A 21,322-nucleotide genomic window follows, 5' to 3' on the forward strand; every position below is an offset into this window, starting at 1 on the left:
CACACCGCCTACAACCCGCGGGGGAGCCGGCCTGCGCGGCTCCGAGACGCAGACTGGGGCGCGTCAGCACTGTCCCCCTCCCTCCCCCCGCATAGTACTGCCGTCCAGCTTCCTCACTCCCCCTCCCCGAGCTCAGCACTGCGGGAGCCTATTAATAACTCCGGGGCGCTCAGCCAATGAAAGGCGCCCAGCCCGCTGCTCGCCCCGCCCACCCGGATCCGCCGGTCAAAGCCGAGTGCTCCGTCACCGCTCGGCAGTTTCCGCCGGCCGCCGGGTCTAGACGGTCTTTATGTCTGCGGGCCCCACGCGCCTGCGCCGCCGCCATCTTGCCTCCCTTCTTCTCCCTCCCCTCCGGCCGATCCCTCCCCTTGGCCAGCTTCGGCGCCGTCCTCCAATGCCGTGTGAGGAGCCGCGGGGGGCGGGGGAGGCCGGGCCGCTGTAGCGGGGCAGCCGGGGAGCCAGCCGGGGGAGGACTGTGCAGAGGAGCGGGGGCCTCCTGCGAGCCGGAGCCCGAGGGAGCTGGGGCGGCGCGGCTGCGGTGAAGGCCGGGTCGTTTCCCTTCCCGGGGCCGGGCTCTCCGGGGGCTGCTTGTTCCGGCCTCCGCCTCTCTCTGTAGCCACCCCAAAATGATTCAGCTCCATGGCTGCCACTGACGGGGGTGTCCCTGCCCGGCTCCCGCCGCCGCCCTGCTGCGTGCCGGCCCTGTACGTATCTGCCGTCGCTTGGCCGCTCCTAGGAGCCCCGGCCGGCCGCCCCCCTCGCCTCGCCCTCGCAGCCAGGCGCCCGAGGCTGCGGCCGCTCCCGCAGGGCCCCGCGGCGGGCCGGGCTGCGCTGCCCGCGGTCACCCCCCGGTAGCTGCACACGTCTAGGTTTGCAGCCGCGAGCTGTGGGGGGGAGGCGGCGGCTCTCGGAGTTGGCTGGATAACGTGGGTATTTTCCACCCCGCCCCCCAGAAGAGGGCTGGGGGGAGCGGCGATCGGAGGCGAAAGTGGCGAAGGACTGAAAGTGGCCCATTCACAAGCTGTGAGCTGAAGACGGCGGAGGGACCCCGCTTCGCCCCCTTCCCCCCCGCCCGGAGAGGACGCGAAGGAGGAAAAGGGGTGGTTGAGTGGCTCTGCCGGCTGCGCCAAGGCGTCTCAGCCTGTGCTGTGAGCGCCGGCGGGGAGGGGAGGGAAGGGGGTTGTGTGAGTGCGGAACCTCTCCCCTGGGTTGTATGCAAAGCTAACTGTGTGACTGCCTCTCTCTGTGCCGGGGAATTGCACTCTTAAAATAAACCCGGTACAATGCACCAGCCTGAGTCAGCTGCAGACATTAGTGCTAGGAAGATGGCGCACCCGGCGATGTTTCCTAGAAGGGGTAGCGGTAGCAGCAGCGTTACTGCGCTTAATGCACCAGGTACCGGCGCTGGTAGCGGTGCCCTCTCCACTGAGGATTATTCACCGCCTCTGCTCATCCAGCCTCCGCCTCCGTCTCTTGCTGCAGCTTCATCGGGGGGTCCACAGCCGCCCCCACCTCCTCCACAAAGCCTGAACCTCCTGGCACAGTCTCAGCTCCAGCCACAGCCCCTTGGACAGGCTGGAGCCCAAATGAAAAAGAAAAGTGGCTTCCAAATTACCAGTGTGACCCCTGCTCAGATCTCTGCCAGCATGAGCTCTAACAACAGCATTGCAGAGGACACAGAAAGCTATGATGACCTGGATGAGTCCCATACTGAAGACCTGTCATCTTCAGAAATCTTGGATGTGTCTTTATCCAGGGCCACTGACTTGGGTGAACCTGAGCGGAGCTCCTCTGAAGAGACTTTAAATAACTTCCAAGAGGCTGAGACTCCTGGGGCTGTATCTCCAAACCAGCCTCACCTTCCTCAGCAGCATCCCCCTTTGCCTCATCATCCGCAGCAGAGTGTTGTGATCAATGGAAATGTTCACCCACATCATGGCCACCATCACCACCATCTTCATCATCACCATCATGGCCATCATCATCCATCGCATCCTGGGGTGGGCAGTACACCAGCCTCTGGAGGAGCACCCCCAAGTCCATCTTTTAGAAAACTGTCCACAACTGGAAGTACTGACAATGTTATCACAACTGTGCCAGTTTCTGCTGCATCATCCAGTGGTACACCTGCATCTGCCCTGTCTAATATTCGTACTACAAGTACTCCTGGCAATATAGGCGTAAGTCCTGTTACTGGAACTAGTACATTAAGTAGTATGGCTGGTGGTAGTCCTAGTATGACAAGCAGCGTGCTTGGTAACGTAAATATAAACTTAAGCAGCATTACAAGTACTGCTAATGTACATGCTTTGTCTGGACCCAGCAGCAATGTTAATGTGAATAGCTTAAGTGGTGTTGGCAATGGTACGAGTGCTTCCTCTAATGTCATTAATAATGTTACTAATCCAGCTGCGGGAATGGCAGTGGGATCAAGTCAGCAGCAGCCTGCAGCTGGCACATCAAGATTTAGAGTTGTAAAATTAGATTCCAGTTCTGAACCTTTTAAAAAAGGTAGATGGATATGCACTGAATTCTATGATAAAGATAACACTGTAGCAGTTACAGAAGGAGTAGCAGTAAACAAAGCAGTAGAGAGTATAAAACAAAATCCACTTGAAGTGACTTCTGAAAGGGAGAGCACCAGTGGGAGTTCTGTTAGCAGCAGTGTAAGCACACTGAGTCACTACACAGAAAGTGTGGGAAGCGGGGAAATGGGAGTACCAACTGTGGTACAGCAGCAGACATTGCAAGGCGTGGGTCCACAGCAGATGGATTTTGGTGGTGCTGGACCTCAGACTATTCCAGCATCCAATATGCCACAAAGTATTTCTCAGTCACAGCTTGCACAGGTACAGTTGCCTTCTCAAGAAGCAAACTATTCACAGCAAAAGCAAGGAGTCCAGCCTTCAGTGCAGGCTACTCTAACAACTGTTACTGGTGTTCAGCCAACCCAAGTTAATGTGGTAGGTGTAGCTCATCAACAACCTGCCATTCCAAGCATGGCTCAACAGCAGCTACCATATTCTCAGTCAGCACAGCCTGTACAAACTTTGCCTGTTGTACCGCAACAGCAGTTACAGTATGGACAACAACAGCCACTTCCTACGCAAATGGCCCCTGCACGAGTTAAACCAGTGAATCAGAGTTCTGTCACAGGGACCATGCCGGACTACATACAACATCAGCAGATACTGCAGCCTCCAGTGCCTGCTGTGCAATCCAGCTCTACAGGTGTAGGAGCAGGAACACCAGTTCCTGTTCAGGCACCAAGCATCCAACCTTCTGTACAAGTGCACCCTGCTGTGGCACCAGCTCCGCCTCTTGCTCATGCACAGACAGCAATGCCGCCCATAGGTACTAGTACTCAAATTATTAACATTGGACAGCAAGGAAGCGTACCAGCTGTGGTGCAGCAGCCCCCTGTTGCAAACCAAATTACACCTTCAGTCATGCAACAAAGTGCTGCTCCTTCATCTTCACAAGTGGTTCAACCTGTTCAGACTGGGATAATTCAACAGGGATTACAGGCTGGTGCTTCAAGCCTTCCTCAGCAGATGGTCATTGCTTCACAGAATGCTTTACCTGTACAACCCCAGGCACAAGTAGAAACTATAGGAATGACCAGCCAACTGCCTGCAGTCAGCCCTGTACCCTCTGCTACTACTGTTCCTGCTCCAGGTCAAGCTAGTTCAAACATACCTCCTGGTATACCTTCTGCTCCTGTAAATTTGGGTCCATCACAGAACATAGCACAAGCTTCAACTATACAAAATGGGAATTTGGTTCAAAGTGTTAGTCCCTTGATATCAACAACTACTATAAGTATGCCGGTGGCGCCACAACAGATGCCACTAAGCTCTACCCAGTTCTCTGCACAATTGCTAACTCAGTCAGTTGTAAGCCAGATTGAAGATGGCAGGCGCCCTACAGAACCTTCCTTAGTTGGCTTACCTCTGGCTGCTAGTGGTGAAAGTGGTGTTGGAGCATCAACCGTTTCAGATGGGAGTGGCAGCAACATAACATCCTCTGCTTCCCTTTTTCCGCTGAAGGTACTGCCATTGACATCACATCTTGTTGATGGTGAAGATGAGAGGTAAGATCATGCCATTTTCTTCCTAGAGAAATCATGCCACTTTTGTGTACATTAATTTGCAATTACAATTGCAATGGTTAAATAAGATGACTAACATTGCAAATATAGTTGCTACCTGCTTTTTTAAAAATACGTTTTTTTGGGGTCATGGTACACTTTGTTTAAAATACTTTTGTGCTGCTTCTCATCTAAGGGGGTGAATTGTATTGATTGAACTCTGAAATTATGCTGCGTGAGTACACCATATATGCACAGTAGAACCTAGCATGGTGTGTCCTTCATTACATTATACTACAGACAGTGTATAGTTGACTGAAAGAATACACTTTAGAGTGTGGTAGTATACTTAATGACTGTTATAAACTTTTTGGGAGCAATTCTCAATCAGTACATTTAAGATTTTAAGCATATTTTACACGCCTAGTATCCTCTCTACTTCAGTTTTCCTTTTTGACTCTTGACTACATCGTGGTGGTCATGATCATGATGTATACCTTGTGGAAGGTTTGGGCCTCCAACAGCTGGCCACTATTTCTGACAGCATAAGAGTGGAATGAGGCTGCTCTGGAGGTGGGAGAGGAAATGTATTTTAAAACAAGTTGTTAGATTTGTCTGATCCTGGACACTTTCTCTCCCGTGTTCTGTGCTGTACCTTCTCCTTTTTTCTGCTGGTTAGCCCAGCCTGAGATACTTAGAAGTTTTGTTCCTGGAGTTTCTGCTTTAAAGTTGTTTTTATTGTCAATGTTGCTCAGCTCGGAACAGGGAGTAGAGGTCTTATGAAGTTGATGTGTATGCACTATAATCTGTCAAATGAACCATTGTTAGATTCTTTAAATATGAGGGGTTTTTAAAAAACAAACAAAAACATGAGATGGACGTCTTAAACTGTGCACTCCTGCTGTTTGGTAACGTGTGCAGTGTATGTGAATTTCAAGGGTTTCTGTAGCAGCTTTGGCAACAGCCATTTACAGCCATTATTTGATATTAAATGTCATAGCTGTGTCTCTTAAACCCAACTGAGACTGTCTTATTGTAATTTGCTCTATATAAAAGCATATGGAAACATGTTATTTCTACTGAAGAATTTACAGTCTTGGAAGAAGAGATTCCATTAGAGGGGTGTGTTAGGATGCAATCAAATAGTCTTGAAAATAAAAGAGAAGGAAAGGATGTGGAAAGAAGTTAAGATTCAGGCTTAGTGGAAGTGAAAGAAATTCAGTAGAGAGCAGTCTCTTGTCCTCCAGGTCCTTCCTGGATGTTGTTGCAAGGAGAAGTGAGAAACAGCAGAGGACAAATTTGTCTGACTTGTGGTAGATCTCAGATAAGAGGTTTAGATATTGTTTATTACATCAGCAGTCTTTGATATGTTGATCATGAGGTGCTGACATGCTTAAGGTGGCTTTAGCTACGCTGAGATACCAGGGGTTTAGAAGGCATACCTGCTGGTTTTCCATTAGGCTCTTGCGCGAAAAGTCTCACAATATTCCATTATTGGTACTCTTTCAACAAATATGTGAAAATGGTAGAGGGTGTACTGAGAGGTTATGGGCCTACTGTGTCACCGTTACGGGAATTTGTGGAAATTCTCATTTTGTATTTTCCCTTGGAGAACTTGACTGTTGCTCCAGGGATGGAAGAAGTAATCAATCAAACAACTAAGATGGGAGTACGCTTGTTGATACTGGAAAACACAGAGAAATTGGCAGGGGCATGTGATTTGCATGCTAATTTTGAGGGTAGAAATCCTGCTGTTTTTTAGTTAGTAGGCATGATAAAACAGTTAATAGCCGCCCCCCCCAATCCCCTTGTTGACCTCTGCACTAGACTGGGGCAGCCCTGACTGTGAACGGGCTGGTGGGCCTGGAGGTAGGACCGCATGGCCACAGTAGGGCTGTGTAGCAGGCCAAGCAGTGAGCCCACAGTTAGAATGGTTAAATGAATAAGTGTTTTTTAACTTCCCTTGTTGGTAAACTTGTTTGTAGTTTGGGAGCCACATGTATTAAGAGTAGATGCAAATGCTACCATCCTCTCTTTACTTGGCTGACCAAATAGTGCATCCTTTCCTTTCCTGTGCTCACTCTGTTCATGTTGTCTAGTCTTTCATCTCCAAACAAAGTACCGAAAATGTGTTGTCATGCAGCTACGATTGAACAGCATGCAGATGCTTCATTTAGAATGGAATATGACTGCCTGCTTTTAAAGATCCAAAGACAAAGTAGACTTTGCCTTTCAGCTTCTTGTTCAAAATTGATTATGTGTAGATGTTCCAGCACCAAGCTGAGATCACCTTCATGAATCCCTCTTCGGAATATTCCATTAGTGGTAATGCTTTTGTTTTCCCTTTGTTGGTGGAATTCTGTACCTGTTGCCAAGGTATCTTCAGTACCAGATCCTTGGTTCTGGAATGCCTTTCAACTTAGTCTATTAGTGTGTTGTGAACAAGACACGAGAAGTCATTCTTCCGCTCTACTCTGTGCTGGTTAGGCCTCAGCTGGAGTATTGTGTCCAGTTCTGGGCACTGCAGTTCAAAAAAGATGTGGAGAAACTAGAGAGGGTCCAGAGAAGAGCAACAAGAATGATTAAAGGTCTAGAGAATGTGACCTATGAAAAAAGGTTGAAAGAATTGGGCTTGTTTAGTTTGGAAAAGAGAAGACTGAGGGGAGACATGATAGCGGTCTTCAGGTATCTAAAAGGGAGTCATAAGGAGGAAGGAGAAAACTTGTTCTTCTTGGCCTCTGAGGATAGAACAAGAGGCGATGGGCTTAAACTGCAGCAAGGGAGGTTTGGGTTGGACATTAGGAAAAAGTTCCTAACTGTCAGGGCGGTCAAACAGTGGAATAAATTGTTAAGGGAGGTTGTGGAATCTCCATCACTGGAGGTATTTAAGAACAGGTTAGATAGATGTCTATCAAGGATAGTTTAGATAGTACTTGGTCCAGCCATTGGGGAAGGGGCCTGGACTCGATGGCCTCTCGAGGTCCCTTCCAGTTGTAGTGCTCTATGATTCTATGATTTTTCAGGAAATGAAGCAAGTTATATCTTTGGTTTGGCTTTTCTCTTCCCTCCTCAGCCACTAGTCATCTTGGTTTTGGTTCTTCATTTGCTGCTGGTTGTATGTGCAGGTTGACCCTTTTTAGTCCAGCACCCTTGGGTCATGACTGGTGCCAGATGAGAGACGTTGCCAAACCATAGGAGGCTAACATTGTCTAGCAGCATTACCAAGACTTCCACTGATTACTGGGCTCTGATAGACATTTAGGGGTAAATGAGAGCTAAATAACAGAACACTGAGAGTCAGGACTGATGGCTGTAAACAAATGATATGGGAGCACAGGAAAGTTGGCCACACCCATAAGTGGACATCAGGCTAACTAAAATCTTGCTGGACGAGAGTGTTCTGGACTCGAGGGTCAACCTATATTCGATTAGATGGCCTTTATTTAGGGGAACAGTAATGTGTTGCATATATAAGTAGGCACCCTAAAATGTGTGTAATTAGTAAAATGCAGATGGGATTTCAGACTTCAGGCAGCCACTTGATTTTCTGATTTAAGATTAATATGTACATGTCCCAGGTGGTTCCAAATCTGACAAGGGAAAATGCAGAAGAAAAAATGTAATTGAACAGTACTGAGTGACAACATAATTGGATTGGTGAAGTTATAAAATTCCATTGTGAGCCTGTATCCGAAGAAGTCTGACCCATGTAGTACCTTGAGTAAATTGTCCCAGCTTTCACTGAAGCCATTTTATAATTGGGTGTCAATTCACGTATCAATGTCTTTTTAACTTTTAACCTTTTTACCTCTTTGGAATAATAACTTCACTCATTCCTTTTTGCTGTTGTTAATACATATGCTGTTAACTGTTCTGCTGGGTTACCCATATCCCTTTAAGAGGAGAGAGAATATTCTTTTTTTATGTCATTGCCAGTATTTCTCCAGTGTAAGTCAGACTGCTGTATTTCAAAATGCGGCAGAGAAAGCATAAGAAGAAAACTTAGCCTGTCAGATACTGCTCACATTTTGACATGTCAAATTTGAGATTTGTTATTTATCCTAATAGTTTAGCTTTCTAAGCTACAGGGAAATTCCCTTTTTGGTGTTGATGTTGTTTTCCTTTTTCTTGAGGTATGATGCATATTGGCTACAGTTAGGCTACAACCCTGGGTCAACAGAATTCACTGTCAGAACAGATTTCCTGACAAAACTTCTGTTGACAGAGTGGAGCCACACACAAAAGCCAATTGGGAGATAATTCTGCTCTGTCGACAGAGCAGCCAGACTGCTTGGCTACTTTCTGGACAAGACAGGCCCCCAGAATCACAGCAGACATAGCTGCTTTGTTGACAGAAATCTGCGGCCAGAAGAGTTGTGCCTCAATGTTTTTGCTGTGTTTTGTCAACACTGTTGACAAAACCCATTTTCTGTATCAGCGCTGTACAGGTTTTGTTGACAAACCTCTGTTTTGTCGACAAAACTCTCTAGTGTAACCATAGCCACTGATGCCTCATACCCTTTTTTCTTTGGTATAGTTGGCTCGTATGTCAGTTGACAGAGACTGCTTATTAAAGCAGGTCAATTTCAAACAATCTTCATATGTTTTAACTCTGGAAATATTAACCTACAATTTCCTTCATTTTGTTTTTAATACCCAAGGAATTTTTCAAATAGGTGAACAGGTCTTAATAAATATTTTTCAGTTACATTTTCACATATGTAGACTTTGTGTTGTGAAATGAGTCATGCTGACGGTTTCCCAGGCAGTTCATTAACATTACTGTGCAGATTAAAAAATTCACAGTGGGAATCGTTGGGTGGAATAAAGAAAATGCCTCTTAGTATTCAGTTTATATATAAGTATGAAATCCAACTCTTTTGCAGTATTTGTACTAATATCATATAAGTACAGAACTAAATTACATGTTTTATTTCAGATTTCCTCTCCTTTTTTCATAAATGTTGATTGTAGCCTTTTTCTGTACTTGTGGTCTTCATGCACTGGAGCGCTTTATGTACAAGTCACTTTCACTGCTTCCTCTTTAGTCAGTCTGTTTTTGTATGTGTCTTTCACAGAGAGGTGAGGGGAAACCATTCTGAAAAGTGGGAAAATTATTGCACACAAACTTGTATGGAGTCTTAAAGGCATGTGTTGTACATGAAACTGGAACATTTTTGAGTGGATTTCATGTAGTTAATGTGCCTTAAAAATTGGACTGGTGTCTGCCACAGTGAGAAGTTTGCCTTTGAATAGACTAGAATTGGTCCAAAGACTCTTAGAATTATGAAAGGTGTGGATGGATGACACCAAGTGAATTTAGTGCACTTTTAAAAACCAAAACAAAAAAAAACCTAATTGCAAGTGAATGACCTCAAGAAATAGGGGAGAATTTTACCCAAAGAAGTACATTTAATGTAGACCCCTAGGGCCAACAAAATAAATGAGATTTTACAGAGATTGCTAACAAACTCCGACCTATGTTGAACAGGTCACATTTAAGAATTGTGAACATATCATTAACGTCTTTTTTTAAGGCACATGCTGAATTATGCTGTGTTGCAACTTAGTGAAATTGTATGGAAATTGTTTTCAAACTAAGATTATCATGTTTTATACATTATGAACTGGGGCTGTGGGGGAACTGTCTGTGGGACAATCTTAATTTGACATAGTAGTTTAACCGTATGTGCTAAGCTTCTGAATTTGAGTAAGTTGTAATACCAGTCTGTCAGCACTGTCATTGTAACAGTCCTCCAATTTAAGAAGCTAATTTAAGTTTAGTTTTTTTTCTAGAATTTGAAATAGTCAACAATTTACATCCCAGAAGAGCACTTTTTTTTATTGGTTAATGGATCATTTGTAAATCAGTTTGATTATTAACAGAACTGGAAGAAATATTTGTCTGCTCACTACTAGAGAGTCAGATTGGTGAATAGGGAAACCAGTTTTGTCTGATGCTGCCCAGAGTATTCCTGTTGCCTTGTCATGCTGTCTAAACAGACTCCCACAGGATGTGATTGGAATTAATGTCTTCAGCTTTTTTTTTTAAATGTCAGTGCTTCAGTCATGTGGTGAGAAGCTCTACGAAATATATGGCATCAGACTGAGTGACCATATTTGTCTTTTCTGATCCTGTTACCTGAATTGTATCCTTTTGGTCCTTGGCCTACTATTGAAAAATGTTAACAGGTATGTTAATAGTGGAACTCTTTGTTGTGGTATGTGTTGATGGCAGTTAAATGTTCGTTTCATGCAGATTACCAAATAGCTATTAAATGATATGTTTTGGACCTGATTTATTAAAGAATTTACATGTTAAAATCTTCATCTCCCAGTGAAGTTGGGAGGAAGACTTTCAGGGCAGAGAATGAATGGAACATGAAAGCATGATGTGCCTTGACTACTGGAGGAAATCCTAGTACTTGCAGGCTTGTAGATAGCTAGTACACATCATAATTCTGCCATCGGAAGAAATGGCTTCATGAAATCTCATTACCTAATACATTTGTTAGTCTCTGAGGTGCTACAGGACTGCTTGTTAATTGTGAAATGGGTATTCGATCATTCGTCATTCTTAATTTATATCTTGATGGCATGCTAAAACCCATTGAAGAGGGTCTTGTGTGACTTAGGCATGATGTAGAGGTTAAGGGACTGCACCAACCGCATTTCATATGTATATGAAATGTTTTTTAGAATGATGTTTTAGTAAAATTGTAAGTGTTCATAATTTTACACTGTAAATGTTATACTGGATCAGAATAATGGATTTGCATTGTGTAATATCTGTCAGTTATTTTTCAGGGAGCCAGCTATCCCACTGAAGCCATAATGTTTGTATCCTAGATCATCATAGCAAGGGCCCTATCCAATTCAAAGCAGTGCTGAATGTGTCAGGGATTATGAAATCTGGTGTCTTTCCATGAATTCTGGCCTATTGTCTGCTTTTACCCTATGTTATATAGACTTCACAGAGGAGACCAGCATTACCAAATTGGGGGTCCTGACCCAAAAGGGAGTTGCCAGGGCGATTACAAGGTAACTTTAGGAAGGTCATGGGATTGTCATCTTTGCCCAGCTCCGCTGCTTTCAGAGCTGGGTGGCCAGAGTGGCGGCTACTGACTAAGGGCCAGCTCTACAAGCAACAATATAGAAGAAAAGGTGTCTATTCCACACTATCCTTACTTCTACACTACTGGTTGTGGTGGTTCCTGGCCATCAGCCACTGCTCTCCAGTTGCTTAGGCCTGAAGGCAGTGCCATTGTGAGCAGCTCTGCAGAAATAAAGGTGGCAATACTTAAACTCCCATACAATAACTTTGGAATCCCCCCAAATTTTTTTTTTGGGTCAGGACCGTTATAATTGTAACACCATGAAACTTCAGGTTTCAATAGCCAAAATATTGAAATTTATCACTCAAAAATCATATGACTGTACAGTTGAACAAAATGGACCACAAATTTCATATCGCACATCATGGCACTCCATTAAAATAGAAGTCGTAAATGAAATTTTTCTGTCTTCAGGTGATCAGAAGCGATTCTCCAATTCCCTTTCCTCCTTCCATTCAATGCATATTTATTGGCTATTAATTAAACAGCAATTCAGTGAAGTTACCAGTGCTGTTCATTTATTGCTTTTTACCTGTGTACCAAGATATGCAAAAATAGGCATCTAAACCCATATATAAATAAGTGGCATAATTTTCTGAAGTGTTGAGAAGCCACAGCTCCTGCTGAAGTCAGTAGAGCTCCAGATACTGGGGTAATTGTGAAAGTCAGGTCTCTTGTGTGGGTGTTAAACCTGCATAACTGAAGTTAAAGATTCTTGGTTTAAATTTTATATTTCTCCTAATGCTTCAGATTCAGCAAAGCTGTGGAGAAGTCAAGTGAATTTTATTGTTTTGCCTGGGACTCTTACTTGTTACTGGGACAGATTCTGCTCTTGGTTTCACCTCCACAACCCCATTGAAGGCAACAGTGGGTATTGTACAGGAGTAAGTAAGGCAGAGCTTTGAAGGTAAAGGGTTTGAACAGGTCAAGAAACATACTTTTTGTTTTTGTGTTTTACTAGCAGTGCTAACAGTTATTATTTTTATTTTTTAAAATCAGGTTTGGAATTGTTCAAATACAAACAGATGTTATAATCAGTCATAATTTGCATAAGAGCAATTGCAGAAATCACAAGAAAATTACACATTAAATTTGGGTTCATGCACTTGGAGTAACTTTAGCTTTTAGTATTTTATTTAAACCATTTCAACTTAAAATTCTCTTAAAATGAAAACTTCTAATTCCTTTAGTTCATGACCTGCCTTTATATTCCTCTAATTTAAGAAAGTCTTTACTTTTCAGACTGGTGAAAATACATCTTCACAGAAGAGTATGCGTCTTCACTATATAAACCAGTCTAAACTCCAGTCCTTGGTGTTGTCTTTAACAGAAACAAGTACAACCCAATAAAAGTGTGGTATGATTAGGGTCAAAGAGTCAGTACATGACACATGACTTCCTTTCTGCTTGTTCAGGAGTTTTTAAGACTTTAAGATCTTTTAAAGAACAAATACAAATCTCTGACTTGGAACCCAGATCTGTTTACTACTTGTTTTTCTATGTTGATTCTAATATTGTGAACTCCATGTTACTAATTCTTGGGCAATCTCTTCTTACTAAACTGAAACCCAGAAATGTTCTATATGAATGTTGTTCCTTCAGCTTCAGTAGTCCTAATAGCCTTGATTAGGAGTCAGTTTATTTTTCCAGTTGCATTCTAATATCTGTGTTGTATCTGATAGAGACATAGCCACTAAATGTAATGGTATTTGTATTCTGAATCAAACACTGAGTACTGGGCTTTTTTTTATTATAGACCTTGATTAGCAGGCCTCTTTAGATGTTCCAAGGGCTGCTTAATTGGATAAATTATTTGAAAGCCAAATTCAAAGGCCAAAACATCCATTGAAAGACTGGAAGAAGCAAAATTTGTATACAATGTAAAGGCATGATTGGGAAGTCAAGAAACAGTCTCAGAAAATTTCTTAACTAGCTCCTTTACAGTAGGATCATGGATAAAGCACAAGGTGGCGCAAGCTAACTTTGAGATGCTTTTGCTGGTATGGATAACTTTTTTTTTCCTAAAATAAGGTTAACATTTAGACATTTCTTAGAACTGTCTTCAGGTATGGTAACTATATGCTAATTCAATCACTGTAATGCTTTTGTGGTATGTAACTATAGCTGTATATGAGGGGTAGCTCAGTGGTTTGAACGTTGGCCTGCTAAACCCAGGGGTGTGAGTTCAATCTTTGAGGAGGCCATTTAGTGTCTGGGGCAAATGGATTTTAAAAAAAAAAGAAAGTCAGCTGTGGTACTTGGTCCTGCCAAAAAGGTAGAGGACTGGACATTATGACCTCCAGAGGTCCCCTCCAGTTTTATGAGATGTGTATCTCCGTTATAAAAAGGAACGTTTAAAACAAATTGAGAGTTTTGGCTGGATCAGTCTCAGAGCCTGGATTTGAAACAGAATGTCCCAATTCCCAGCCCCCTGTGTAGTCCACTAGATAAGTAGTTCTCAGCTGGGGGTATGTGTACCCCTGGGGTAAGCAGAACTTTTCCAGAGGATACATTAACTCAGTGTTTCTCAACCTTTTTTTACTTGAAAAATTGGACTTACTTTATGTTCATGTAATATTTTTATGTATCCTTTTTTGCACAATCATAAATATGATGCCAAGTTTACTGCCAATGCCTATATCTTCCAACCAACCAGTTACGATTAAGTTGTTTAAACAAATGTGTTGCAGTGGTAGAAAAAAAAAGTATCTGAGAATTGTAAGTACTGGGGATACTTACATTTTCTTTAAAGGGGTACTTTATTTAAAAAAGTTGAGAAACAGTGCACTAGACCACAGACCTCACAAAAGACAATGGGCTTCTTTGAGTCCACAGTTTCACCTGTGATATGCTTTTAGTGCATCATTATTGAAAGGCAGAGTGGTGGTTATGGAAAAACTTAGTATTGTTCAGTGTGAAGCCTATTTCAAAGATACTGAATGTCTTGATGTCAGTTGCGTTTGAGAATGCTCATAACCTCTTATCCTCTGAATATGTCTAAAGTCTGGCAAGAAAAGTCATACTCAGTTTTAAAAGTTAGTCTGTTATATTAAGGATGTTTTAAAACAGCTTTAAGGTTTATAACTACTTAACTAAAAGTATTGACTCTTGCTTGAGATTTTGACACATTACCAATAACTAACTTAATCTTTTGAGAAGTTTTCAGATTTGAAAATCAATAGTGTTCTACATATAAAATATTTATCAGAATATCCCTTTTCATATAAACCTGCTGGTTAGAGAAATGGGGATTTTTATCTGAGTTTTGTTCTTATTTAGCAGAAGCATAAAAATTGGTGCAAGTTAAGTCTTTGGTGTAAGTGCATAGGCCTCTAATCTGTAAATGGAATTCATTATATTAGAAGAGTACAGCATGCTGTACTGCCAAATGCTGCTTTAATAGGAATAATACCTTGAGTGTGTAAAATTGAGTTCGTTTTTTTGGAAATTGTTCAATTATTAGTGTATAAGATCTTTCCATTTTTTCTGTGCCATTTTTATAGAAAGTGTTACAATTTTTTTCTTTAAAAGGGAGCAATTAACTTCAAAAAGGATATACTGAAATATTTTAAGTCTTTCTAAAACCCCATTTATAGAATTATATTGCGCTTAAATGCACCTGAGTAGGTGTATGCAAGTATTGATAATGTCCTTTTTCTGCTCTAGAAAGTATTAATAATTTTAATGGTGTATATTTTGAGTTGCAAACACAAACTGCAGTGTTAATCTTTACATATTTGTAATGTCTATTGGAAACCTGCCAAAATATCTTGTTTGAGGAAAATTTTAGGTATTTTATGAAAATTGAAACTTTTCTGTTGTGTATTGCTGAATAAGATTGTTCTTTTGTGTGGTGTTTCTCAACCAGTGGTAGGAGTACCCTTGTGGGTTACACAGAGGTCTTCTAGGGTACATTAACTCATCTAGATACTTGGTGAGTTTTACAGCAGGCTACATTTAAAAAAAGTAAGTCAGTACAATGTAAAAGTTCATTCAGACAGTTACTTGTTTTAACTGCTTCATATGCCTTATGCTGAAATATAAATACAATATTTTTGTTCTAATTAATTTATTTGATAAGATGGTAGAAAGTCAGCACATTTTTAGTTGTAGTCTTCTGTATATCTTTGCATGTGTTTGTAAGTAGTTTTTAAATGAGGTGTAACTTGGTGGTATGCAAAACCAATGTGACTCCCAAAAAGGGTACAGTAATCTGGAAAGGTTGAATGGCACTTGTTTCAAGACCTCAAATTAACTTAAGACAATGTTTCTCAGCTGGTGGTATGCATACCCTAAGGGGTATGGGACAGAAGTCTGGGGTACGTATATTTTTAAAGGGGTAGTTTATTTAAAAAAAAATAAGTTGAGAAACACTGTAGCAAATACTATCATCTGTGAACATTTAATGTAGCATAAAATTAATTTTTTTAAATGCAATTTTTGGTGATCTGTATGTGAGTTACCTTTCCTATTAGCTAACTTCTACTTTTATGCCTGTGTGTCTTCCTGCTGCAGATTTTTTTGCTGGAAGACTGGGGGGGAGGGGGGGTGCAAGAGCTGTTACTCATCATCTTTGCCAGTAGGGGCACTAAAAACCTGTCAGAAGGCAAACTTAATAGTGGGACGTTTTATTTTCTGCTTCTAAGAAGCAATTGTATTCTAAAGAGTGGAACTGACATTTTTTTAGAAAGTAGGTGATTAACACGGAAAATCTTTGTCAAATGAGCTGAATGAAATGTTCCTACATTTCAATGCATCTTACTGTACAGATTATCAAAATATTAAATGCTAGAATAAGATTCATTTACTGTGCATATTAAACTATTAAAGGAGAAGAATTTCTTGAGTTTTTTGCATTCTGTAACTTCAAATACGTGTTTTACAGTTGATCTAATACCTTGTAAATATCATGGAAGTAGTTAGAATTCTGCAAGTAACAAAGCGGAAACTTAAAGTATGTGTATTTGCTTTATATTCAGAAATGTTTTATACTTTTTAAACTGTGAAACTAAAACTTTAACAGTTGAGCTAAAGTGTGAACTGAAAAAAAAGTGTGAACTTCAGAACAAAAGCAACAGCTGCAGGAAAAGTGGGACTCCACACAAGCAAACTTACCTGTAATGCATAAAAATGAAACCTTTTTATAATTCAGATGTTTGAACATTTTAAAATTGGGTCCTCCTTTATTTAGATCCTATAAAAAAAAATTTCATTGTTCTGTATCTCTCCTGCAAGTGAGGATAAAATAGCTAAGGCATGGCTGGAATCAAATAGTAACAGTAAAAAAAAAAACCAAAAGCAACGCCCCCTCCCAGCTTCTCACCCCAGCAAATCTGTTTAATCTTTTGATCATCCAAATTTTTTGTAAAAATATGACTGCCCATGGTTTTTCTTTAACATTCAGAATGTATCTTCTCCCATTTTCTTCACTGAAAGTTCAGATTGCTCCATAACAGAGCATTCCTGCCTTTACAAAAGGGCCTGGGGGAAAAATAATGAATTTACATTTAAGTAAAATTTTGTTCCTTTAGTCGACACACATTCTGTTAAACTCCTTTACAAGTGTGCTTAGAAGTTTATCCTCCTGTGATGGCATGTAGAGATACCACACAGAGTCTAAAGGGGCTAAAGGACAGTACTGGTCCCAGATAGCTTGGCCTGTCCAGAGATGCTGAGCACGCTCCAACTGGAGAAGGGACTGAAAGGGGAGTAGCCTAGGTCAGGAAGGGAGAGAATGGAAAAAAACACATTTGACTTGGAAAGATCTGGACAAGGGTACTGGAGGAGGCTTCTTAGCAGGGGAAGTTTTGCCTGTTGAGCTTGGCTGGGGCTAATTTGTTTTTTGTTTGCCTTTTCTTTCCTGCCTTTATGTTCAGAGGCAGACAGTAAGATGTGATCCAGGGAATGTAACTTGGGAGATACCTTTAGGGGCCAGACATGGTTGACGTTCTTAGGACTGAGAGGGAGCCCAGTGGAATGGGTGGGGCTGGGCTCCAATATCAAGGGCTCCCATCATGAGAGGGAATGTAGACTTCTAGCCCACCTCAGTGAGGGACTGGACTGCAAACCCTACCCACAGTGGGAGAGGAGTGGTGTAGCTTGGGACACTTGCCATTAAGCCGCTTGATACACCAAGGGTTCTGTTTCACCACCCAGTAAGAAGAGGACATGTGAACATCATTAGGACTATTAAAAGCTGGTGTTCCTTTTAAAGAGTCCTTTCAGAAAAATAAACGTTATATTGATGCGAGAAAAATGCTTCTAGTTCCTTTTAAGAATGAATGTCAACCTAAGATGTGAGTCCTAGAGAAAGACTTGAAAAAAAGATATCAATTGGAAGAGTAGATGATTTTAAAAACTATGTATCTTAATAAGAGATTCCTCCTGAAATGAAAAGGAAGCGCAGTTTTTATAAAAACAGATGTAACCCCCACACACATGCTTCACTGTCCTGTACAGTGGCACCTAGACCACTTAACAGAGATAGAATGAGTCTCCTCTGCAGCCTATGCTGAGAGGCACCTGGCTTTTAGCTCAAACTGTAGAGGCGCATGTACTAAACTCTAGTGGTCCCAGGTTCGAGGCTGCCTGTATTTCTATTAATTTAATTAAAATGAAAAATTTTAAATGCATTTCCCCTGAAATATTTGAAATAACTATTTTGACGTTCAGAACTTGAGCATGAAATTTTAATTTTTCCAGAAAGAAACAGGACACAAACAATGACAAAATTGAATTTTTAAAATAGTTTCAAGTGATCAGTAGTGTTAGCAGACAAATTTATCTGCAACTATATGACTTCACATTGCATGTTCCGTAGATAAACTAGTGTTATAATTCTGTGTTAATGGACTTGCTCAGTGAATAGCTGCTGGATTGAAGGTGTCAGTCCTGTATAGTTTATACAGGGAAAACCACTAAAGGCAGTTCTAACAAAGTTTATTATGAAGAACATATTATATTAAATATTTATTTTATGAATGTTAGGCAGTTTGTTATATATTTCATAGCAAAATGTAAATGCAGAACTTTCCTTTCAGGAATTTGCAAGAACTTCAAACTGTGTGGTGTTCCAAAGGAAATATTCATGTACATCTAATAAGATGATTGTCTGAAGTCTTAGCACAAACTAAGAATTTATAACTGTTTGAAACATATACATAATTTAGAGATTGGGACACTCCTGTGAAATGCTTGTAACAGCGGTTCAGCTGCCTCATTAAATAGTTCTTTGTGTTAATGAATATTCTGGTGTTTAGGTCTAGTCAATGGCAAAAGTGTTTTGAGTGTCCTTTAGTTCAGCCAATTTAACAGCCTTGAAATGAAGGACTAAAGGAATGCATTTAAGGTGTGTGGTATATTTTTAAACAAAAACCTGAAAGGGACTTTGAAATATTACAGACTTCAGTATCCTGTGCATTGCTCTTGTCTATTTGGGGAAAATTGGCATATCTATAGTAGAATTAATTCTTTTGTTACTACAGTGGTTAATTTTTCCTGTGTCTGACATACTTCTGAATAAACTTCTTGCTGTTTTTCTTAAGTACAACAGCAAACACCATTTAGTAGTCTTTCTGGTTTTCTTAGTGTGTTTGTTTGGCTTCGTGACCAGAGAGAACATAGTTTATCATCTCCCAGGAATATATTTTCAGTCACTGATTAACACTAAATCTTGCAAACTCAGGGGATGGAGCATGAAGCAAAATAAAGCTTCTAGTGAGTGGGAGGAAGTATCTGAACTTCTCTGCTACAACTATAAGAGCTGAAGGTAGAAGCTGTAAATGGTGGTTGGGTTTTATTTGATTTTTTTTTTTTTTCTTTTCACTAAAGATCCTTTTCTTGAGGAGTGGATATTTGTTGTTTTATTATTCATTTGAGAGATTTAAACCTCCTGAATATTGTTTATAGATGAGGCTTTAATATACCAGTATTCCACGGTCTGTTAGTGAAATTAAAAATACTGCTTGTGTGATATGTAAACTTCTGTCAAACTGAATAGAAGTACAAATGCTAGTTTAATTGTAGGCTACAGCTGGTAAGGAAGAGTCAGTCTTAAACACAGTCTTGGTGGTCACTCAGAGAGGAGGACATCTTCATGTCACCTTCTTATTTGTGAGTCCATTGATGGCTGATCAACCCAATTCTGGAGCTGCAGATCTTGTCACAGAAGAGGTAGCTGTTGTTGGGGCAAGGGGCAGTTTTTGGCACACTTTCCTCTTTCTCTGCCTGTCCTTGTCTGCACTTTGGCAGGAGCTCTCAAATTGTGCTAGCCCCTCATGGATTACCATTCGCCACTGGAGTTGGTCTTGGGCAAGGTTCTCCCAAGTGTTGACACTGGTGTGCTGCACTTTCATGTGTGCCTTCAGCATGTCCTTATATCTCTTCTGCTGGCCCGCCAACACTCCTCTGTCCTTCCTCCAACTCAGAAAACAGAATATGTTTTGGGAGGTGCTGATCGGACATCTGAACCATGTGACCAGTCCAACAAAGGTGTTCATGAATGATGATGGAGCCTTCTTCTGGTCTGCGTGTTTCTGTCAGGGCAGCAGTATCAATGTTGAATTGTCACAGCTTGTGGGTGATAATTGCTGTGCATCTTTCATGTCACTCACTGACTGGGTTGTCCATTAGAGTCTGAATATTTCATGTTCCAAAGTTTACTGTTTGATTTCGACCGCATGGAGGTGAACCCACTGGACCTGGTTATCCAGCCAGGGGGATTGAGGTGGACTATGTTGAGGGCACCTTTTCTAGCCATGTGGGGTGGGCAGAATGGATCCTAAGTAGGACTGCACAGTCATGGATGCAGCATCAGGACTGTTCTGCCACCTCAGTCCTCAAGACGGAATGACTCGTATACACATTCACCGCCTACACGCTGGTTCATGACTAAAAGCTTCAATTTTACAATCCTGCTCCCATTGCCAGTCGCTGCAGGGCTAAAGAGAGCAGTATACAGAAGATGTTTGTGTGTGACTTTTTTTTAAATTTGGGCCGGGACTGTTGCACAGCATCCACTACACGGTTCTTGACAGAGAGCTCAGGTCCAACGGCATGAATCCACGACAACTGTGAATCTCCTGTCTGCTGCAGCCTTCATCCACCTTCTGTCATTGAAGACTTTTAATATTGTTCTTTTATATGGGCCCTCCCCCTTGATCTTGTCACCATAGGCGACTGTGCTGGGAGCACGAAATTCCCTGCAGCCTTGTTCTTGGTTTCATTGGGACAGACCAGCCCACTCACAATGACAGGATGACATTGGGAGAGTAAACACAGTGTCTAAAAATGAGTTCCGGGGGTGGTTTTTTTGTGAGCTGAACTTGTGACTGTACATTAGCCTGGGGATGGAATTAAGTTGCATGGATTAAGTACCAAAATTATGATGATCACCAGAATTAGTTATCTTTGTTCATACTACCTTTATATAACAAGAACATGGGGAGGAGGGAATTGATCATTTGCGACCCTGTCTACTCTCACGAGCTCGTGTTGAAGCATAGAGTTTTATCACTTAATGGATTAACTTTTAACAGCTGTAGTAGTTGGTTGGTATCCGCTGTATGGAACAGTCTTTCTTAGCAGGGTTTTTTACAGCTGTTTGCTAGATAGAGTGGAATGCTGAAGTTTGGGAATCCTGGATGCAGTTGAATTGTGGAGTGATTTAAGTTGTGATCAGTTACAAATTATTGTGCCTGTACCCATTTGGCTCCTGCATGTCATCTTTCTCTTCCACTGCTTGTGCCCCATTTGCTTCACCTCTTTTGCTCACTAGCCTTCTGAATTCAAGTGAGCCCGTTTCTTCCTTTTCCTTAATGCTCTATGTGGGTGTTAGCCAGAGCACTCTTGAGGGCACAGGAGAGAGAGAGTACCCCTTCTCTAAGATCCCGAGCTCAGCACTGTAAGAAGGAAGTTTTGCTCAGCCTCATGCTGGAACATGCTTAGTCCTTGGTAAGTTTGTAAGAGCTGTGTGGGGTGGAGTACACTCTGAGCCATCGGAAGTGTTGGAGAACATAGCGTCCAAACTCTTAAAAACCTCTGCGTATTTGAAAATGGGCCTATAATTCAGCTGAGTTTTTGTTGGATTTTCCTGGAAATGACAAACAAGCCATCTCAA

The 21,322-nt window shown here is 41.6% G+C and overlaps 1 protein-coding gene across 3 annotated transcripts in view; it reads left to right on the forward strand.

Moving 5' to 3' along the window:
* The first annotated feature begins 422 nt into the window (after positions 1-422).
* Positions 423-21,322, forward strand: part of TSC22D1 (TSC22 domain family member 1) — a 145,433-nt gene continuing 124,533 nt past the window's right edge. The window contains exon 1 of one of the 3 annotated variants that reach the window (XR_012644556.1): positions 423-4,093. Coding sequence is in view for 2 of the 3 variants with exons in the window: in XM_074988250.1 (XP_074844351.1) it covers positions 1,284-4,093 (2,810 nt within the window). In the remaining variant the exon portion in view is untranslated. The remainder of the gene's footprint in view (positions 4,094-21,322) is intronic. The other 2 variants (XM_074988250.1, XM_074988292.1) reach the window with 2 other exon arrangements.

Source organism: Carettochelys insculpta, chromosome 1, assembly GCF_033958435.1.
Source record: "Carettochelys insculpta isolate YL-2023 chromosome 1, ASM3395843v1, whole genome shotgun sequence".
Taxonomy (NCBI): Eukaryota; Metazoa; Chordata; order Testudines; family Carettochelyidae; genus Carettochelys; species Carettochelys insculpta.